This window comes from Carlito syrichta, unplaced genomic scaffold, assembly GCF_000164805.1.
Source record: "Carlito syrichta isolate Samal-C Ts95f unplaced genomic scaffold, Tarsius_syrichta-2.0.1 Scaffold309922, whole genome shotgun sequence".
Taxonomy (NCBI): Eukaryota; Metazoa; Chordata; class Mammalia; order Primates; family Tarsiidae; genus Carlito; species Carlito syrichta.
The window spans coordinates 269,457-292,122 of record NW_007254018.1 but is presented as its reverse complement, the minus strand read 5'-3'; the positions used below and the strand labels follow the sequence as shown (position 1 = coordinate 292,122).

General features: G+C 36.4%; 1 protein-coding gene across 1 annotated transcript in view; it reads left to right on the top strand.

Moving 5' to 3' along the window:
* The window catches only part of HFM1 (HFM1, ATP dependent DNA helicase homolog), a 107,879-nt gene that overhangs the window by 4,453 nt on the left and 80,760 nt on the right, over window positions 1-22,666 (top strand). The window contains exons 3-9 of the mRNA XM_008068270.1: window positions 5,748-5,860; window positions 7,696-8,005; window positions 14,721-14,983; window positions 15,269-15,316; window positions 20,054-20,124; window positions 20,612-20,744; window positions 21,952-22,103. Of these exons, the coding sequence (XP_008066461.1) occupies window positions 5,748-5,860; window positions 7,696-8,005; window positions 14,721-14,983; window positions 15,269-15,316; window positions 20,054-20,124; window positions 20,612-20,744; window positions 21,952-22,103 (1,090 nt within the window). The remainder of the gene's footprint in view (window positions 1-5,747; window positions 5,861-7,695; window positions 8,006-14,720; window positions 14,984-15,268; window positions 15,317-20,053; window positions 20,125-20,611; window positions 20,745-21,951; window positions 22,104-22,666) is intronic.

The following is a 22,666-nucleotide window of genomic DNA, read 5'->3' as shown; positions in this document are numbered from 1 at the left end:
AGTGGCCGGGAGCGGCCACTGCACTCTAGTCTGGGCGACAGAGTGAGACTCCAACTCAAAAAAATTAAAAATAATTTTAAAAATTTAAAATTTAAAAATTTTTAAAAATTTTAAAAATTTAAAAATTAAAAAAAATAAATTCTCTTTATCAGGTTGGAAATTCTCCTCTTCTTAATTTTTATTTTAAAGATGTGGGGAACAGTTCAGGGTTAGGTACAAATGGTCATTGTACAGGTAAAGTTTGGGCCTCACTTTGGTCCCCATGTCACCTTGTTTGAGATCAGGTACTCTTATTGATGAAGTGTTCCCCTCCCTTCCCCGACTCCCTCCCCTAGCAGTTTCCCACCTCTGCCAATCCCTTTCTTATAGTATTATGATAATTGTTCAGGGTTTGCTTATGAGTGAGAAAAATACTGTCTTTTGTGAATTTTTACATGGGAATTGCTCTCAGTTTTAAATTTTCTATTATCCTATTTTAATTACACATATCTATTGCCTCATTTATTCAAATGTTGATTGAAAGCTGAAAGGGATATAAAAGAATGAAATAGACTTTTCCTTCAAAAAAAAAAATCTAATTGAGATTAAACATACGCATACAAATGGAAAGGCATTAGCAAATAATGTGACCATGTAAATCATCATCTAGACTGAGACACTTTTGTTTTTTGAGTTGGAGTCTCACTCTGTCACCCAGGCTGGAAAGCAGTAGGATGATCATGGCTCACTGCAGCCTCAAACTCCTTGGCTCAAGGAATCCTTCCACCTCAGCCTCCTGGGTAGCTAGGACTATAGTTATATACCACTGTGCTGGCTTATTGTTTTAAAATTTTTTGTATAGACGAGGTCTTGCTGTGTTGCCCAGGCCGGTCTTGAACTCCTGGGCTCAAGCAGTCCTTGCACTTTGGCCTCCCAAAGTGCTGGGATTACAGGCATGAGCCACCATGCCTAGCCTAGACTGGAACTCTTCTGAGAGTGAAAGAGTACATCCAACCGGGGCAACCTGTGTTAATCAGGACTGGCCTATGCAGATTTTGGAACATATGATCATCCTTCTAACAATACAAAGTCAAAAATACATGAGAGAATGATAAGCATATGTTCATTCAATGAAATGTCAGATTTGGAAGGAAGGTCTTCCTGGGCTACATGATCAGGTCTGGCTTTATGTTAGAAGGGGGAGATTTCAGGAGGTTTGAAAGATTTGATAATTCCTATAGGCAGAGAGGAAGTAGGCATTATATATATATATATATATATATATATATATATATATATATATATATATATATTTCTTTCTTTCTTTCTTTCTTTTTTTTTTGAGTTGGAGTCTCACTCTTGTCGCCCAGGCTGGAATGAAATGGCACACTCACAGCCACCATAACCTCGACCTGTGGGTTTAGGCAATCCTTCTGACTTAGCCTTCCAAGTAACGAACTACAGACGCACACCACAACGCCCGACTAATTTTTGTGATTTATTGTAGAGATGAAGTCTCACCAAGTTGCCCAGGCTGGTCTTGAACCCCTGGGCTCAGTCAATCCTGTTGCCCTCGCCTCCCAAAGTGCTAGGATTATAGGCTGAGCCACCACACCCGGCCAGAAAGTAGGCATTTGAAGACAAAGTGTTAAAGAGGAAGAGCACAATTCATGGCACTTTTAAAAGATAGTGTGTAGAGATGTTTCCTGGAGTAGGCGATTTATAAAGGAGACACATTGGGACATAAAATGTTTATTTGTTTGTTTGTTTGTTTTTGAGTTGGAGTCTCACTCGGTTGCCCAGACTAGAGTGCAGCGGCCGCTCCTGGCTACCGCAGCCTCGCCTGCTGTGCTCCGGCGATCCTTCCGCCTCAGTCATCCGAGTAGCCGGAATTACAGGCATGCACTACCACGCCCGGCTGATTTTCTGATTTATTGTAGAGATGAGGTCTTGCTGCCCAGGCGGGTCTCGAACCCGTGGGCTCAGGCAATCCACTCACCTCAGCCTCCCAACGGCATCGGATTACAGGCTGAGCAACCGGGCCCGGCGGGACATAAAGTTTAAAAAAAGTAGCCCAGTGCGATGGCTCAAGCCTATAATCTCAGCATTTTGGGAGGCCCAACGTGAGAGGATTGCCTGAGCCCAGGGGTTTGAGACCAGCCTGGGCAACTTGGTGAGACCTTGACTCTACAATAAATAAAAAAATCAGCTGGGCGTGGTGGCACACACCTGTAGCTACTTGGAAGGCAACTTGGAAGTAGCTTCCAAGTACTTGGAAGGTTGAGGTGAAAGGATCTCCTGAGTCCAGCAGGTTGAGGCTGCAGTGGTCATGAGCATGCCATGGGAGACAGAGTGAGACTCCAACTCAAAAAAAAAAAAAAAAAAAAGTAAATTGAGGGTAGATTGTGGTGAGCATTAAATGCTCAAATACGGATCTTGGAAGTAACTCACAATGGGTTGAAAGCCTTGGAATTAAATCAAACATTTATTGAATAATATACCTAATTAAGCACTGTACAAAATTCTCCTGATATAAATAGAAATAAAAGCGAAACCCCTTAAATGCTTATAATCTAGAGGGAGTATTAAGTATCTATCATATATTATATCATAGCTATCTATCTATTTTTTTTTTTTTTTTTTTTTTTAGTTGGAGGTCTCACCCTGTAACCCACTGCTTACCTCAGCCTCAACCTCCTGGCATCAGGTGATCCTTGCACCTCTGCCTCCTGAGTAGCTGGGACTATGGATGCGTGCCACCACACCTGGCTAATTTAAAAAACTTTTTTGTAGAGACAAGGCCTTGCTTTGTTGCCTAGGCTGGCCTTGAACTTACGGGCTCATGCAGTCCTCTTGTCTTAGCCTCCCAAAGTGTTGGTATTACAGGCGTGAGCCACTGCTCCCAGCCTGTCTGTCTTCTATCTATCAACGTATACTCACAACATAAGGTAGACTATAATAAATATGATAGATTCAATATGTAAGAAGAGGGAAGGGAGAAAATTTGGGGGCACCTGGGAAAATTTCTTGGAGAAGGTAGGATTTGAACTGGGCTTTGAATGAATATAAACTCTAATGCCTAGAACAGTGCCTAGCATGTAATAGTAAATATTAAATGGATGAATGAATGAACAAAATGTTGGAGCTTCTATAGGTGGATATGGGGTTAGAGTGGGCCACAGGGGCAAGCTGACTAAAGTAAATATCTTTGAATAAAGATGAAGAGAGACAGAATGTATTATCTATTTGATATATAACAAGTAGTTCACTTTGGCTAAGACTATAACATTTGTGTAGGAGAGTTGTACCTGTAGGTTGGTCTAAGGCCACAAGGAAGATTGGCATTCTTTGGAAGCCACTGAATGTTTCTGAATGAGAAATATGATGAAAACAATTCTATATGATTATAGCAGGAATGTGTAAAATAGAAAGCCTGGAGGCAATGAGGGAAATTAAGACACTAGTGTTCTCAATTGGAGCTTTGATTATGATAATGACAGTGGAAATATAAATGAAATGATGCGTTCAAGAAGGATTATAAGGAAGATGCAGCAAAACCTGATATGTATCTGGATAGAATAACTAAAATAGATTATACTATGGTTTGGATTCTGAGTGACTGGGAGAATGATGGTATCTTTGGGGGGGGAATCATAAGGAAGATTTGATTTATTAGGAGGCTGATTAGTAGAGTTATGATCCTCTTTCTTGGATTTTCTGAAATAGTCCCTATGCAGAGAAGAGATAACATAGCAGGCTTAAACTGCTGTTCTTGAAAAGGCCTGCTTGCAAGGTTGGCTTTGCCTGGAGTCTGAGAACTTAGATTTCAGGAAGGTCTCTACCATTAACTAATAGTAGTGGCTTGCTGTGTGAAAACTGTTTATACAAATAATATAGTTTATTCTGAATACCTGCTTTTCTTCTGGGATTCTGGAATTTAGGTATGTGCCAGACAGGAGCTGCATCTGTGATTAGCCCCCAATAAAAAACCTGGACACTGAGTCTCTAATGAGCTTCCCTTCTTTGGCAACATTTCTTGGGTTTGTCACAACTTGTTACTGGGAGAATAAAGTACATCCTGTGTGACTCTGCTGGGAGAGAATCCTTGAAAGCTTATGCTTGGTTTCCCTTAGACTTTGCCCCATAACCATGAGTAGGACTATATGCTGAGTCTTAGAAGTCATCTTAGAGAATCACTGAACTGAGGACCCTCAGACACAGTCCTACATTTTAAAATGTCTGGAAAGGCTGGGTGCGGTGGCTCACACATGTAATCCCAGCACTCTGGGAGGCAGAGGTGAGAGGATTTCTTGAGTCCAGGGGTTCGAGACCAGCCTGGGCAACTTGGCGAGACTTGGTCTCTATAATTAAAAAAAAAAAATTAACCAGGCATGTGGTTCCAGCTACTTGGAAGTCTGAAGCAGAAGGATCACCTGAGTCCAGTAAGTTGAGGCTGTGGTGGCCGTGAGCATGCCACTGCACTCCAGTCTGGGCAACAGAGTGAGACTCCTACTCAAAAAATAAAAAAATAAAAATAAATTTTAAAATGTTTGATCTATTATCAGACAGTTTGTCAGACATTGTCCAATAATGTATTGTCATTTTTATATTTGGAAAATTTGACCATAGTAGCTATGTGCTAGGTGCTCTGAGAGACAGAAAAGTAAATGACTGAGTCTCTTACTTGAGAGAGCTTAACATCCGAAATGAAAGATAAAAAATAAATCATAGAACCTTTTGGACTTACTACAGAAAGAATATATGGTGTCTTCTCAACTTTAATGAAGAACAAGTCCAGTTTTGATTGGAAAAGAACCAGTAAAGCAATATCAGTTAACAGGATCACAGCTGAAATTAGGAGGGGTATTTAAAAATGGCAGCAGGGTGGCAAAAATCTCATCAATTACTGTAAGTTATAAGGGAATTGTCAGTTTTAGTTGGTTTCTTGGATTTTCTATAGTTTGTAGATGGTTCTGGACCAAGAATATTTGGCTTAGGACATTAATTTGTAATAATGTTATATGGGCTAGGTGTGGTGGCTCACACCTGTAATCCCAGCACTTTGGGAGTCCGAGGTGGGTAGATTGCTTGAACACAGGAGTTTGTGATCAGCCTAGGAAACATAGTGTGACTTTGTCTCTATGAAAAAAAAAAAAAAATTAGCCAAGCATGGTGGCATGTACCTGTAGTCGCCTGCCACTTGGGATGCTGAGGTGGAAGGACAACCTGAGCCCAGGAGGTCAAGGCTGCCATGAGCTGTGATCATTGTGATTGTGCTACTGCACTCTGGCCGGGGTGACAGAGTGAGACCCTGACTCAAAATAAAAATAAAATAGCACAATAAGATAAAATAGTTGTAGGAATACTCTGTACTCCTGGTAATGGTGTCATTTACACATATGATGACCCATGATTAGTTGTGAGGGATGTTATATAATTTGTTACTTGTAATTATTAAAATGCAAAATTTTGAGAATGACTTACTACTTGGTTTTTGGAGCAGATTTAAGATTCCTGTTGCTAGCATTTGAATTGGAGAAAAGGAGACATCATTATTTAGGTAGTATATCTTACACAGCAGTATTATCAATCCTGTGACACATAAAGGAAAAAGATTGAGAATGCTGCTGTACAGAGATAAATCAAAGTGCTGACAGAAAGTTTACAGAATGTTTATCTAGGAATCTGTAATTGAGTACTGTTTAATAAATACATTGTTTCTGATATGTCTTTAATAACATATATTCACATTTTTATATTTTATATAGCTACCCAGACAATGAAAAGCCATTGGATTGGTTTCTCCCTCCTGCTCCACTGATTTCAGAAATTCCAGATACTCAAGAGTTAGAGGAAGATATAGAAAGTCACAAAATGTTAGGTAAATTATCATATATTTGTTGTAAAGCCAAACCCATGCTGTTCATGTCAGCATTAAAAAAACTCGTATTTGATCATTACACATTGCATACATGTATCAAAATATCACATGTACCCTAGAAATGTGTATATTCATTATGTATCTACCAAAAAATTGCTTTATGAAAGTCAAACTTATTCAAAAAAGTGCTGGGTGCAGTGGGACTCACCTATATAGTCCTTGCTACTTTGGAGGCTGTGACTAGCCACTGCACTCCGGCCTGGGCAACATAGTGAGAACTCCATCTGTAAAAATAATAGATAATTAATTAAAAAAACCAAAAAGTACTCACCAAATCTTTAAATTTAAAACATTTTCCCTCTTCATACATGTAATACACATACATATGAAAAAAATATGTGCACACAGTACACTATTTTTTGTTGTTGTTATAGTTTTTTATTTGAATTAAGAAAGGTAGATTTGTTAAAGAGAAGAAACATTGTGAGTGGCACAATGGGCAGGACGGCAGCAAGAGTGTCTGCTGCCCACAATACACTATTACATACACTTGTATTGACTATCATTCTGTGAATGTTTTTTCTTTTTACCATTAAAACTCTTATCACTCCTGTTCAGTGTTTGCCTTGCCCTTTACTGAAGGTAAGATCCTCTGGGTAACCAGACCTCTGAAATATTGAGTGAAAAAGCAAAATGCAGATTACATACAGTTTGATACCATTTTTATAAAACTCAGAAACAAGCACACTCAATGTATGTGATCTAATGTAATATTGGTAAAATTTTAATTTTTAAATTGGGTCATAGGTTCATGTATATGCATTTTATTAAGTTTCATAATTTACATGTTACATATAAACACATATACTCTTGTATCAAATAATATATAACATATATAATGCATAATATAATATATATACATAGATGCTAAAGCAAATTTAAGCCCTAAGAAGGCCTCTGAACTCCTCCTAAACCTCCCAAAGATTTTTATAAAGTCTCTCTAAAGAAACCTTTAAAATTCTGTCACATGTTGGAAACATTCCTTTAGGTTGATTTTATAAATAAGATTACAGGCTAGGCTCCATGGCTCACCTGTAATCCCAGCACTTTGGGAGGCCGAGGTGAGTGGATTGCCTGAGCCCAAGGGTTCAAGACCAGCCCGGGGAACTTGGCGAGACCTCATCCCTACAATAAATCAAAAATTAGCTGGGCATGGTAGTGCGTGCATGTAGTTCTGGCTACTTGGAAGGCTGAGGTGGAAGGATCACTAGAACCCAGCAGTTGATGCTGGGGTGGCCATGAATGTGCCACAGCACTCCAGTCTGGGCAACAGAGTGAGACTCCAACTCAAAAAAATAAATAAATAAATAAAAATTAAAAAAAACAAGATTACAAACTTAAAATCATTGTATCATGTATTTTAATACTGATCATATTCAGTAACATTTTATATGATTGGTCATTGTATGTATAATTATATCATTTGGTAGATAAAACAGTTAAGTATTACAATTATGGTTATTGAATTATGAGTCAGGATTTAAACCTATTTTATAATGTAGGTTCTATGTAAATTTCACATTTAAATTCAATTAATTCTGAATTAATTTCTGAGTGTCTTTCAGTGATATAATATACCAAAGGAATAACAATTCACCTGTATTTTAAAACCATATATGGTATTACAAATTATCTTGTTTTGTATTAAAGTTTTCTTTTGGTTTTCATAGTTAAGTGGTAAAATCTTTTGAAATTTTAATCTAAAAATTTAGCAATCGTTTTGAAAATTTACTTTCATGGAAACATGTAATAATTAATATATTCCTTTTTTGTAGGTCAGGAAAAATGGCCAAAAATATTAACATCAAATTTGAAGATAAGTAATGAAGGGACAAATTATATTTCACCAACTCAAAAATTCCAGTGTCCCTTTCCCTCTGATAAATATGAACAAGATTATTTAAATTTAGGAGGGATAGGTAACAATGACTTCTCACACGTTGCTGACAAGCTGACATATGGTTCTCAGAAATATAAAAATCATATTGGCAATGAGATAGCACCTGAGGAAAATGTTCCTGATGATACAAAATTAGTTACTTTTGAAGAAGATAAAGGAGAGAGCCCATCAGCATTCCGGAAAAGGTAATTTAAAATGCAATGAAATAAATAATATTCAATAAGTAAAGTTGAATATTTATGTGTACATTCAAAAATAATAAATATGGTAGAATCTGAATGAGAAAAATAGAAAAATTCCATCTCCTAAATAATTCTGGACTCTCTCCATTCCTGCTACCAGAATTGTAGTCCTACCCACCACAATAACCATCATTGTAACATTTAACTATATTATCTGCTACAAATGATACCCACCACAGTCCGGGTGGAACACAGGAATCTTCATTTTTAACAAACTTTCCAGGTGATTATTATGCACACTAAAGTTTGAGAACCATTTTCCTGCAGTCCTGGGTTTTAAACAGAAGAATAAACTTAGACTTGCTTTTCTTTAAAAGTTCATTTTGGCTTCAATATGGAGTATTAATTAAAAGGGAGTTAGAATACATTGTGAAGGGCCACTTTAAAGGTTATTTTCTTAGACTAGGAGGGAGAAAATGGCAGCCTGATCTAGGACTGTGGGAATAGGAATGAAGAGGGTTAGGAATTATTTAGGAGATAGAATCCCACAGGACTTAAGTGACTTTCATTGGTCATGAGATCTGACTCCTAGGTTTCTGGTTTGAGCCAGGATGATGAAGAATGGTAATGCTTTTTTATGCTACAGAGAACTATAAAGGAAGAACAGGTTTTGGGGAAGGTGATGAATACAGATTTGTACATGTTGATTTTAGATACTTAGATACTTAAAAGTGGTCCAAATAGACAATTGGGTTATGTGTTCAGGATTTAGAAAAAGCCTAGTTGATAGTTTTTATTTTCTCTATGACATAGGTGATGAGGTTATTTGTGAAGTTTGAGGGAAAAAGTGAGGATATTTGACAAGAATGAGAAAAGTGGAAGAAATGACAGAAAATGCAAAAGCAATCTAATTAGAATAATAATGGTAGAATTGCTGGGCACTGTAAAGGGCCCAGTTGAGATTGATGTCTATAGTTTTTTTTACAATATCTTTATTAAAATATAATTCATATACCATAAAAGTCATCCTTTTGAAGTGTACGATTCGTTGGCTTTTATAAAACATAGTTATACAATCATCACTATTACTTAATTTTATAACATTTTCATGGCCCGCAAACGAAACTCCTTACTAATTAACAGTTACTCTTCATTCCTCCCTCCCTCCTCCACCTGACAACTATAAACCTACTTTCTGTCTCTATAGATTTACCTATTCTAAACATTTCATATAAATGGGATTCTACAATATGTGGCTATTTGTGTCAGGCTTCTTTCACTTAGCATAACATTTTCAAAGTTTATCCATGTTGTATCATGCATCAGTACTTCATTCCTTTTCATGGCTGAATAACAGTTCGTTGAATGGGTACACCACATTTTGCTTATTCATTTATCAGTTGATGGACATTTGAATTGTTTCCACTTTTTGGCTATTGTGAATAGTGTCGCAATGAACATTTGTGTGCAAGGTTTTGTGTGAATGTATGTTTTCAATTCCTTTGGATATATACCTAGAAGTAGAATTGCTGGGTAATATATTAACTGTATATTTAAATTTTTTGAGGAACTGCCAAAATTGTTTTTCCAAAGTGGCTGCATCACTTTACAATCCCATCAGCAATATACGAGGGTTCCAGTTTCTCCACATCCTGGCCTGCACTTCTTACTGTCTTTTTTATTATAGCCATCCTAGTGGATGTGTAAAGAGGTATTTCATTGTGGTGTTGATTTGCATTTTCATAATGACTAATTGCCATTATGAACATTTGTATGCCTAACCCTGAACTGTACCCCACATCTTTAAAATAAAATAAAAAAATTAAAAGGGAAAAAAATTATATATGGTATCAGGTGGGTGTCTACCTTCATTTTTTTTTTTAAATGTACATATTCATTTGTTCCAGCAAATAGAAAAGACTGTTTCTTTCCCTATTGAATGACATGGCACCCTCATTAGAAATCAACTGACCCTAAATGTAAGGTCTAGGGCATTTACTGATACCAGCCAATTCTTTGGTTCTCTGATACCAAGTTGGTGTCCAACAATTGAAATCATTTTTGACCCTTAACTCCTGGCGTTAGCTTCAGATCTCACAGGTTAAGGGACTCAGTTTGATAAGACTGACCCCACTTCAGATGCCAGCCGACCATGAGGTACCCAGGCCACCTACATTTCTATCTGGTTGACTACAAATTAGAGGGTTCTCATGACCCCACCTTAGGTTTAATTGCTACAGTGACTCATGGAACTAAAGGAAACACTTTACTTACATGCTTAACAGTTTATTATACAGGGTGCAACTCCAAATAAAAGAAATGCGTAGGGCCAAATATGGGGGAGAAGGTACAGAGCTTCCATGCCTTCTCTGAGCATGTCCTCCCCCTACCCTTAATGTGTTCACCTTTCCAGAAGCTCTCAGAACTTTGTTGTTTAGGGGTTTTTATGGAAGTTCCATGACACGGACATGATTGATAAAATCGTTAAGTGTTGGTAATTTAACTCAATATTCAGCCCTTCTCCCAACTAGAGGTGGATGGGGCAGTGGGAGCTGAAAGTTTCAACTCTCTAACCTCATGGTTTGTTCCTCTTGTAACTATCCCCCATCTTGAAACTATCTAGGGTCCCCCAAGCATCACTTCATTTGCATAAACTCAATAACAAAAGATGCTCCTGCCACTCAGGAAATTCCAAGAGGTTTATATCCTGTTATACCACATAAGGGTTTCTTTCTGGACTCTTGGTTCTACTCCTTTGATCAATATGTCTATCCTTAAGCAAGTCCTGCACTATCTTAATTACTGTAATTCAAATTATTAACTGAATAAGTAAATTTTCAAATCATGAAGTGTAAGTCTTCCAACTTTGTTCTTTTTTTCAAAATTGTTTTGACTAATCTGGGTCCTTTGCATTTTCATATGAATTCTAGTATAAGCATGTCAATTTCTGCAAAGAAGATTGCTGAAATTTTGATAGGCATTGTGTCGAATCTATAAATCAACTTGAGGAGTATTAAGTCTTCCAGTGTATGAACATGGGATATTTTTTCATTGTTTTGGTTTTGTTTAATTTCTTTTTTTTTTTTAATTGGAGTCTCACTCTGTCACCCAGGCTGGAGTGCAGTGGCACGCTCATAGCCACCCCAGTGTCGACCTGCTGGGCTCTGATGATCCTTTCACTTCAACCTTCCAAATAGCTGTAACTACAGGTGCACACTACCACACCCAGCTAATTTTTTGGTTTATTGTAGAGATGAGGTCTCACCAAGTTGCCCAGGCTGATCTTGAACTCGTGGGCTCAGGCAATCCCCTCACCTCAGCCTCCCAAAGTGCTGGGATTACAGGCTTGAGCTACTGCACCTGGCCATTTAATTTCTTTTAATGATTTTTTAGTGGTTTTTATTCCTAAGTATTTTCTTCTTTTTTGATGCTATTATAAATGAATGTTTTTTTTCTTAATTTCTCCTTTAGATTTTCCATCACTAGCATATATAAATACAGTTGATTTTTGTATATGGATCTTGTATCCTGGAACATTGCAGATAATGACTCTAAATTTTATTTGTTTATTTATTTATTTATTTAGAGTTGGACTCTCACTCCATCACCCAGGCTGGAGTGCAGTGGCACATCACGACCACCCCAGTGTCGTCCTGCTGGGCTCCAGGGATCCTTCCGCCTCAGCTTCCAAGTAACTGGAACTACAGGCACTCATGACTCTGAATTTTAATATTACTCATCTACCCAACAGTTATGCTTTTTTCCAGCAGTGTTTTACTGCCTGGCTGAAATTATTTAAAATGAAACAAAACAAGTAGATTCATCTAGAATTGTTTTACAACATATGTATGGTGAAAGGATACAGGGAAAGAAGAGTCTAGAACATTGGCAAGAAAGTAGTTGAAAAAATAGGCCATGGAATCTAAGTCCATAAAAGATGATGGAGAAAAAAGGAAGGGAAGATATTTGAGAAAATAGAGAGGTTAATTAAAGTTAATTTGTTCTTTGACCTCATTGGTACCTTGCTCAAACAAGCCGTAGGGATAACAGGTTTTGGTCAGAGAATGTTATCTCTGAATTATTGAGTTGAAAGAAGGGGCAGTTCTGGATAATTTCAAAGTCTGTGCTGAGACAGGAGGTAATTGAGATGATGTGAAGGAGAAAGCCATTGGAGATGAATTACCTAAGGAAATGAGAAGGCAAGATTTTGAATGGGTTGTCTGCATGAACGTTGAAGAAATACACAACGATGGCAGAATTTGGGATTGAAAGGAAAAGATTCTAAAGAGACTAGAAGGTTGATATGTGTGATATATATGTGCTACAGGATGGTGTAGTGAGATAGCACAGAGACTTTTGTGAGAGTAAAAGAGTAATGATCTAGGTTTGGAGTAGAGAGGAAGACACAGACTCCCAACCTTCAAATACATTGGATGTGAGAGAATTAGGTGATTCCACTTTAGTGTTTTTTAAGGAGATAGTGTCTCAGGAAAGATATATATGTGTGTATATATATAAATATATATATATTTATATACACACATACACACACACATATATATGTGTGTGTGTATGTGTGTATATATATATCAAGAGCAGAAAAACAGTATAACAATCAGTAAAGAAGTTGATATAGGGTGGAGTTTGTAGAGTAGGAGTTCCAGAGGACCTAGGAAGGACCTGAGTCCAGAGAATTTAGGTAACTAATAAATGTGAATAATATTTTTCAGTTTGAAAAACTTATTCCAAGCCGGGCTCGGTGGCTCAGCCTGTAATCCCGTGCCTTTGGGAGGCTGAGGTGAGTGGATTACCTGAGCCCGCGGATTCGAGACCCACCTGGGCAGTGAGACCTCATCTCTACAATCAATCAAAAAATCAGCTGGGCGTGGTAGCGCATGCCTGTAATTCCGGCTACTCGGAAGGCTGAGGAGGAAGGATCGCCGGATCCCAACAGGTCGAGGCTGCGGTGGCCGGGAGCGGCCACTGCACTCCAGTCTGGGTGACAGAGTGAGACTCCAACTCAAAAAAAAAAAAAAAAAAGAAAAGAAAAACTTATTCTAAACTTTCACTAACTTTAAGTCACACAGCAGAAAGTGAAAGCACTTTGGACTTAAACCCCCCCAAAATTAGCCGGGCTTGGTGACACACACCTGTAGTTCCAGCTACTCAGGGGCTGAGGTAAAAGGTTTGCCCTGAACCCAGGAGTTTGAGGACTTTGAGGCAAAACAAAAACAAAAACAAAAAAACGCTGACATTGACGGTTTCAACTCTACAGTTTGTTCTAAAATAAATTTTCCTGTCTAGTTTTTTAAAGATTGGTTCTTATACAAAAACATGTCCCTGAGAGTAAATAGTAAGAACAACTTAGAAAATAGCCTATTTGTCCGGTGCTTGTTTGGGTGTCATTCTTTATCAATTTCTGTAAGACTGATACCTGCCGTAATCTCCATTACTTATTCTATGAGATGTGAATGTTATATTAGGAACCTTAATGGTTACTTCATTCATGAGGGTCGTTGTGAATAAATTACTTTTTTGATAGATTGTCTTTTTATCAGCCAAATATAATAAAATTATAATGATGGTGTTTTTCTTGTTTTTTAAAGAACTACAAAGAAGTATTTCTTACACTAAAATGGTTATTGGATAGTGTTTGGGATGATTTGATCTGCTAATATACTTAGTTTACTTCTTTTCCTTTTTGGGGGTGGGGTACACAACCTTGATTTGATTGGTAGAAAAGCTGTATATGTTGTCTCATAGCTTCTGTGAAGCCAAATGCAGTAGCTGATAACTTGTAATTCTTGACTGGTATGTTAAATTATTCCTATAAATATAAATATGTTAATTTATTTCTATAACTTGAATCTCTTCAGCTAAATTTAACTACTATTAGGTGTTCCAAAACTTAACTGCTATTTACTGTGACTATATTTAGTGACTTTTTTCCTCTTAAGCATTTTATTGACTTTAAATGAGACATTAGTTATCTGTTGTGCAGTAAATTATCCCAAAACTTAGTAACTTAAAACAATAAACTTTTTTATCTCTTATAGTTTCTATGAGTTAGGAATTTAGGAAGAACTTAACTGATAGTTCTGGGTTAGCATCTCTTAGGCGAATGCATACACATATTGGGGGCCTCTCACAAGGAGGCTACAATTAAAATGTTAGCCAGGCTGCAGTCATTTGAAAGCTTGATAGGGTCTATCGGATCTGTTTTCAAGGTGGCTTACTCTCCTTGGCTGGCAATTTGGTGCTGGTTGTTGACAGGATACTCAGTAACCTCTCCACAGAGTTGCTTGAGTGTTCTCATGAAATGGTGGCTAGCTCCTCGTAGAGTGAGATATCTGAGAGACCGTGTAGAAGGGGCAATGTCTTCTATAACCTAGCCTTGGAAGTCACACACTTGCACTTCCGCAGTACACAGGCCAATCCTGATTCAGCGATTCAATTTGTAGGACACTGCAAAACGGTGAAGGTTAGGTGAGAGTCACTGGGGCCATTTTAGAGACTGACTAATTTATCTGAGTTTCAGGAAAGTGAAAAGAGATAATTCAGTGGTAAACTTAGGAAGTCACATTTTAGGAGAATGATTAGTTTTTTTGTTGGCCTAAACCATAATGTATGAGTATTTTGAAAGGGGCCAATCTTATGCTGGTTTTTCAGATTCTAAGCAACTGTTACAAGTAAAAAAGTGGGGGTTTTTCTTTTTCAGATTATTTAAAATATCTGACAATATCCATGGAAGTGCTTATTTTAATGACAGTGCAAACTTGGACTCTCACACTGGCTCAATGAAAAATGTACAAACAGAAATGAACAAAGGGAAATCAAGGAACTATAACAATAGTAAGGAGAAACCTCAGTATTCTGCAAATATGTTTATAGCAAATGATGCTTTTCCTGCTTCTAAAATTGGAGAAGACATATTTAAAGCACCATCTTTGCCAGTTGCTTCCCAGCCTCATGATAGTCAAGGTAATTCCTTGTTTGTTTGTTTTTTCACCTGGTTTTATAAAAGTACAAACTAATCTGCATTTCTAAGCACAGGGAAAAACATAAAATATAGTAAATTTGAGTAGGTGCAATTTCTGCATTCCCTATTTTCCTGCATTTTTTAAGCTGTGCTATGTGTTTATTTTTAAATTGTATCTTAAAAATATTTTAAACTTTGCTCTCAATAAAATTATGCAAGTTTTATTAAAGCAGTTTTATGGAAAAGGTTAAAAATATTCATATAGATGTGTAGTTCTTTTTTTTTAGGGCTAAAAGAAAATGGTTTAGGCTCTTTGAAGGCGGTCACAGAAATTCGTATCCTTTAAATTATTTACAACAGTCACTTTATGAAACAATTGTGTAAAATTTTGTTTGTGTTTATATTTGTTTATTTTGGTTGACAAAGAAAACAAGGGAAAAGTGCATCTTTTGGGTCATATGAGAGATACGGGTATGATACAGCTACTCAAAGTGTGGTCTGCAGACTGGTGCCAATTTGTGAACTGTGTGTTATCAGTCTATGACAAGATAAATATAAATCAGATTTGTATTACTGGCAGAACTCTAAGAACATTTACTTACAGATAGGTACAGATAATTTCTCATATTTTGTTTAAGAACAGCCAAATTGGGTTAAACTTGGTAGGGGAAATGGATGGGAATGGGACAATTTGTGAATTGGCAACAATTTTACAAATCTAATGTTTTTTCAAAGGACCTAATTTGGAGTTTATACATACAATACAATTTGCATGTCTGGACATTTCCAGTGTAAATATTTTGAGTATGTATGTGTGTTCTGAGGGTAACATCCTTTTGGCTTCTTTAATATTTTGTATATGCCTTTAACAGTGTACTTATTCTGTTTAATTTATCAGCTGTTTATTTGACTATTTCTCCATGACCTACAAACTCTCTGAAAGCAAGCACCATGCCTCATTTATTTTTCTACCTTCAAATATATCAAAAGGCAGTTAAAGTAAGGCAGATAAAGTAAGGAAATTTTTCTGGCAAAGGAGTAGTCATGAGCAAGAGTGAGAGTAAAAAAATATGAAATATGTTCACAGAGTAAGCATTCTAGTTTGGCTGAAGTGAAAGATGTAATTAAAGAAGTAATAGGAAATAACATTAGATAGGTATCTTAGCATCAGATTATTTAATGTCATGAATACCAAGGTCAAGCATTTTTGTTTTTATTTTCTATTTTTCCTCAGCTTTTTGAGGTATAATTGACAATTAGAAAGTGAATGTATTTAAGGAATGCAAACATGTTTTATTATAGGTATACATTGCGAAAATGATTACCACAATCAAGCTAGTGAACATATACAGCACCTTCCATAGTTAACTTAAGAATACTTAATATCTACTGTCAGTATTTTTATCTTATTTTATTTATTTGTTTTATTCATTTATTTTAATGTATTTTATTTTATTTATGTTATATTTTATTTTATTTTAGATAGGGTTTCACTCTGTCACCCAGCTAGAGTGCAGTGGCGTGATTCTGGCTCACTGCAGCCTCAACCTCCTGGGCCTGGGTCCAAGCAATCTTCCCATCTTAGCCTCCCAAGTACCTAGGACTATAGGTGGGCACCACTATACCTAGCTAATTTGTATTTTTTGTAGGTACGAGGTCTCACTATGTTGCCCTGACTGGTCTCAAATTCCTAGGCTCAAGTGATCCTCCCACCCTGGCCTCCCAAAGTGCCTGGTCATGTTTTTATTTTTAATGAGTTTATTAAGCATTGAGGAGAAACCATGTAATTTTGAACAGGTCAAGTTTCATCATCAAAATTATGCTTTAGGGATATGGAATTAGTGACTCAATACTTGGGAATGCTCTAGAACCCACAAAAGTTATAGTCTAGTTGGCAAAGCAAAGTGAATTCCAGATATTGGCCAGTTGAGCTAGAGAAATCCAGGCAACAGTGACTCGAATCCTGGGTACTATGGGCATCATTTATGGTAATTCTGAAGTATGGTTAGAAAATATTTGCCTGAAAACTCATGAAAAGTTGCCTCTAATGTAGATAACTGATTTGAGTTAAAACGGGAAGAGGGGACAATAACAGGGTATACTTAATGATATAAGCATGTTTTCTCAGTCTTGCCATACTTCCTTTTCTCTGGTGATCAAAGCAGGGCAGGAACATAGGATATATATTAGTAGTAAGCAATTAATGATTGTTTAATTATTTGTATGATGGGAGATTCTTCTTTTCCTTATTAGAAGCCTTCTATAATACAGTACTGTCTTTTAAATGGGTTTAAAGATCTTTATGCTATATTAGCATAGCTGAAGTGGTTCTGTTGTTTAGGTGTCTGTCTTCATTTGTGTCCATTGATTTATTGTCCAAAAAGTTAATTTTCTGTCAAATTCATTGTACTATACGATCTTGTTTCCAAGTATGCATTTAAAGTGGAGGACAATGTTATTTGTGATAATTTGAGAGTTTGTAGATTACTTGGACACAGTTTATTTTTAAATATTTTTCTGTGTTTGAATCCTCAGGACAAAAGAAGTCTTGTCAGATTGGTCCTACCACAGTACTTCTGTCATTTTCAGTTCTACAGACATTTTCCTCATTATAACATATAATTCCAGTGACACTGCTAAGAGTTTGAATGGAAGGAAAAAATTGATTTTAAGTGTTGATAGTGATGATAAATGATGTTAGCAGTCGAGTTTTCTTATGAGTTGAACACTGATTCTACATCTACTCTGAATCAAAGATTCATTTTTGCGAATATAAATTGATGTGGAACTGTCTAATGAGAGAAAAACCAGCATGATGTCCCTCTTGTAGTCTTGTTACAAATAAATATTTTATAGAAAGAGACATATTTTGAAGAAAAAATCAGATTCCTTCAAAAACTGATGGATTTACAAACTCAAAATTACATTTTTGTTTTAATACAAATATTCTGACACTACACAACAGAAATTAAAATGAAGATTTATGAATTAGCTGCTTGATATAAGTGCAAACCTATATTAACTGAGTGCTTACTATGTGTCATGCACTGTTCTAGGTATTTGTGATATGTCACTTAAGAAAACAATGAGGTTGGGTGTGGTGTCTCACACCTGTAATGTTAGCACTTTGGGAGGCTGAGGCAGGAAGATTGCTTGAGCCCAGAAGTTCTAACCAGCCTGGGCAACATAGTGAGATTTTATCTCTACAAAAAATAAAAACATTAGCTGCGTATGGTGGCGTGGGCCTGTAATCCTAGCTACTCAGGAACCTGAGGTGGAAGGATTACCTGAGCCCAGGAGGTCAAGGATGTGGTGAGCCATGACGGTATCACTGTACTCCAATCTGAGTGACAAAGTGAGACCCTGACTCAAAAAAAAAAGAGTTAATATTTTTGGAATGAGAGTGGGGAAGAGGAAAGATGATATCAACAATTTTAATGGTATATAAATAAGTCATATAGTATTTTTAAAGATGATGAGTATTATGGAAAAAGGAAAAAAGAGCAGGATAAAGGGATTAAATTGGGATTGCTGGGATTCAGGAATCAGTGTAAAATTAAATAGAGAAATTAGGGTAAGCCTTCTTGAGAAGGTCAGATTTAAGCAACTAGAGGAAATGAAAGAGCCAAGGAAATATGAAGGAAGAACAGGCTAGGCAGACTGTAGGCAGAGGAAGGCCTCATGGCAGGAACATGGCAGATGTTTTGTTTTGTTTTTGTTGTTTGAGTTGGAGTCTTACTCTGTCGCCCAGGTTGGAGTGCAGTGGCACGCTCATGGCCACCCCAGTGTTGACCTGCTGGGCTCTGGTGATCCTTCCACCTCAGCCTTCCAAGTAGTTGGCACTATAGGCGCGTGCTACCACGTCTGGCTAATTTTTTTTTTTTAATTGTGGAGATGAGGTCATGCCAAGTTGTCTCGAACTTGCAGGCTCAGGTAATCCATTTGCCTCAGCCTCTCAAAGTGCTGGGATTACAGGCTGAACCACTGAGCCCGGCCGGCAGATGTTTTTGAAGAACAGCATAGTCCAGTGTAGCTAGAGGAGATGAGTCAAGAGTAGTAGTAGGACCTGAGCTCAGAGAGATAAAGGCATGGGGTCATGAGGTCAGAGAGAGAGTGGCAGTTGAGGAGACAAGATCATGTAGCCATATTCTTTGAGAGAAAGTGGAGAATTTGAGCAGAGAAGTCATATTATCTGATTTAAGTTTTAACATGATCACTATAGCAATCCATCCGTTCTTGTATATCTTTGTAAAAACCTAATTGTTTAAAGAACTGTGTATTTGTGTTCTCCGGTATGTTAATTATTAACTATCTTAGCATCAATTGTAGGAACTCATTTTCTTCTTTATTTACAGCTTCCCACAGCTTGCTAAACCTAGTAATGTATTCTGAACATTTATAATATTCAACAAATGTAGCTGACAAATTGTAAGACATCGTATAATTGCAAATATTTCCCAAGCTGTCAATAGACCTTCACCTTGGTGACGGGACAGTTTATTCTTCACATATGTAAATATTTTTTAACTTTCTTACGGGGGAGGGATGATTTTGAGTTCTTCCTATTAATTATTAGCAGTATGCTAATAATTACAATGAAACCTACCACTTACAACTAAATTATGAAAAACAAAGGGATTCAGCATTAGGCAACCAGAAACATATTAGCTATTGAAACACAATCCATAGTTAATAAGTGAAATTATGAACACTAAAGAAGAGATAAAAATCAAGTGACCTAGACAATAAACTAGATAAACTAAAAGTATAGTTGTGATTTACTTGGCCTGTTTATACTTGCATCTCTTCCATCATATTTAATGCTCAAGTTATAACTCTTATATAACCTCTTGTTCCCCTATAGAAACTTTACAGATTCTTTTCAGAATATGGAATGTGACTGGAGACTAAAATAATGTCTGATAATTTCTTACTTAAGATGCCAAAATAGCAAATGTTAAAACCTCATCATCAAATATTGTCAGAATCAATATTGATTTAACTTAATGTTTGAATTAAAGATAACCAGTTTTAAAAATTCTGAAATATTGACTCCTTAATGTTATTCTAAGCGACAAAATTTAGAAGTATTTTCAAAGAATTCCCATATTTCAACTATATACAGTCCCAAGCCTTTGATGATGTAAGTATTTTATTATAATTACTTATGTACCTCTTCTCACTAGATTGTATGCTCTCTAAGGGCAGGGACTAATTACATCTTTATGTCCTTACTACTACACTCAGTGTCTAGTACATTATAGGAATTCAGAAAATATTTGTTAAATGAATACATTTGATTTTCATAGGTACATTCATTTATTTTATAGATGGATTTATATGTATATTTAGATTTGGATTAGAATTTTTCTGGAAGCTAAAGGAATTATTTTTTTCTAGGTCTAGCATATCACTTTGACAAATAAAAACAGCATGATAAAATATTAATAGTGGGTTTCTTTTGAGGTTGGAGGGTCTGGAACAATGTTATAATTTTAATAATTTTAGAGGTAAAAATGTTTGAACTGTTATTCCTTAGAGTCTTTCTAAGGCACTTTTTTTTTAGCAAATTGAGAATGTGTGTTGAAAAATTTTGCATGTTACATGATTGATTAAATTTTATTTTTTAGCTTCTTTACACAGATAGGAATTTTGTGATTTGTGCTCCAACTGGTTCTGGAAAAACTGTAGTGTTTGAATTGGCTATAACAAGATTGTTAATGGAAGTACCATTGCCATGGTTAAACATTAAAATTGTCTACAGTAAGTATTTATATATTGTAAGAGTGATGATTAATTATAATAACTAAAAACCACTGAAACAAAATGAAGAAATAAATTCAATTTCAGGGCTTAGGAATTAATTGGTTATTCATACATTTTTAATAAAGATATATCATAATTGGTCTTGTTACATTAAATTCAAAATACATTTACCAGAATTATAAATAAAAATTGATATTTGAATTGAAAATTTAAACTTTGCATGCTTACTTTTTTTTTTGAGTTGGAGTCTCACTCTGTCACCCAGACTGGAGTGCAGTGGCTGCTCCCGGCCACTGCAGCCTCAACCTGCTGGGCTCCGGCGATCCTTCTGCCTCAGCCCTCCAAGTAGCTGGAACTACAGGCACGCGCTACCATGCCTGGCTGATTTTTGATTTATTGTAGAGATGAGGTCTCACCAAGTTGTCCAGGAGGGTCTCAAATCCGTGGGCTCAGGCAATCCACTCACCTCAGCCTCCCAAAGCGCAGGATTACAGGCTGAGCCACTAAGCCCAGTTTACATGCTTATTTTTTAAAGAACAGGCAAAATGAATAAAATAAAACATTTTGTAATTCTAGAAATTTGCATAGGAATCTCTGTTCTTTCTTAGTTGTGTTTTTTTTTTTAAATTTACATCAGCCAGGCATTACAAGTGGCTCATGCCTGTAATCCCAGCACTGTGGGAGGATTGCTTGATCCCAGGAGTTCAAGACCAGTGTGGGCAACATAGTGAGACCTCATTCTACAAAAAATATTTTAAAATTAGCTGAGTGTAGTGGTGCTCACCTGTATTCCCAGCTACTCAGGAGGCTGAGGCAGAAGATCGCCTGAGCTCAGAAGGTCAAAGTTGTGGTGAGCTGTGATTGTGCCACTGAACTCCAGCCTGAGTGACAGAGAGCCCCAACTCAAAAAAAACCTTTTTTCCATCAAAGTAATATAAGCATATGGTTAAAAATATGAAATATCACAAAAGGGCTTATAATGAAAAGCAATTATTCTCTGCCCTACCTTTCTGTACTTTTAGTTACACATTTTGGTTATTACCTTTATATCTCTAAATAATATACCTATATTGTTAGCTTTTAAGTTATCAATATTAGGAGTACTTCGATGTGTATTTTTTCCTCTAACTTTATTCACCAAAGTTTGTGAAAATAATTTAAAATTATCATTGATATTTAAAATGAATATTTTATATTGTTACAGTGGCACCAATAAAAGCCCTGTGTAGTCAGCGTTTTAATGACTGGAAAGAAAAATTTGGATCAATAGGATTGAATTGTAAAGAACTTACTGGAGATACAATAATGGATGACCTATTTGAGATTCAGCATGCCCATATTATTATGACAACTCCAGTAGGTATCATTTATACTTTATTATTTCCCAGGTTCGTTTAAAAATATCTATTTTTCGGGCAATCCCTTTGGGTCCCCTCCCACTGTGGGAGCTTTTCTGTCCTCTCAATAAATCCTGCTGTCTAAAAAAATATATATATTTTTTTCTTCACCAAGAAAAAAAGTTAAAATACAAACTAGAAGCATATGTTTGCAATGTAAACAAACAAACAAACAAACATAAAAGGTGCTAATATTAAGGTGTACAAATAATACCCACAAATCAATAAGCAAATGACAGAAAAACACATAGGAAAAATGGACAGTAAATAGGCAATTTGTCTTATGGGTGATTTGTAATCATATTTTATTCCTTGTATTCTTTTACCCAAGTATATATGTTGTAGAGGGAGGACCTTGGTGGTACTTTATTTATTTATTTACTTACTTATTTATTTTTATTTTTATTTTTTTGAGTTGGAGTCTCACTCTGTCACCCAGACTGGAGTGCAGTGGCCGCTCCCGGCCACCGCAGCCTCGACATGCCGGGCTCCGGCGATCCTTCCGCCTCAGCCTTCCAAGGA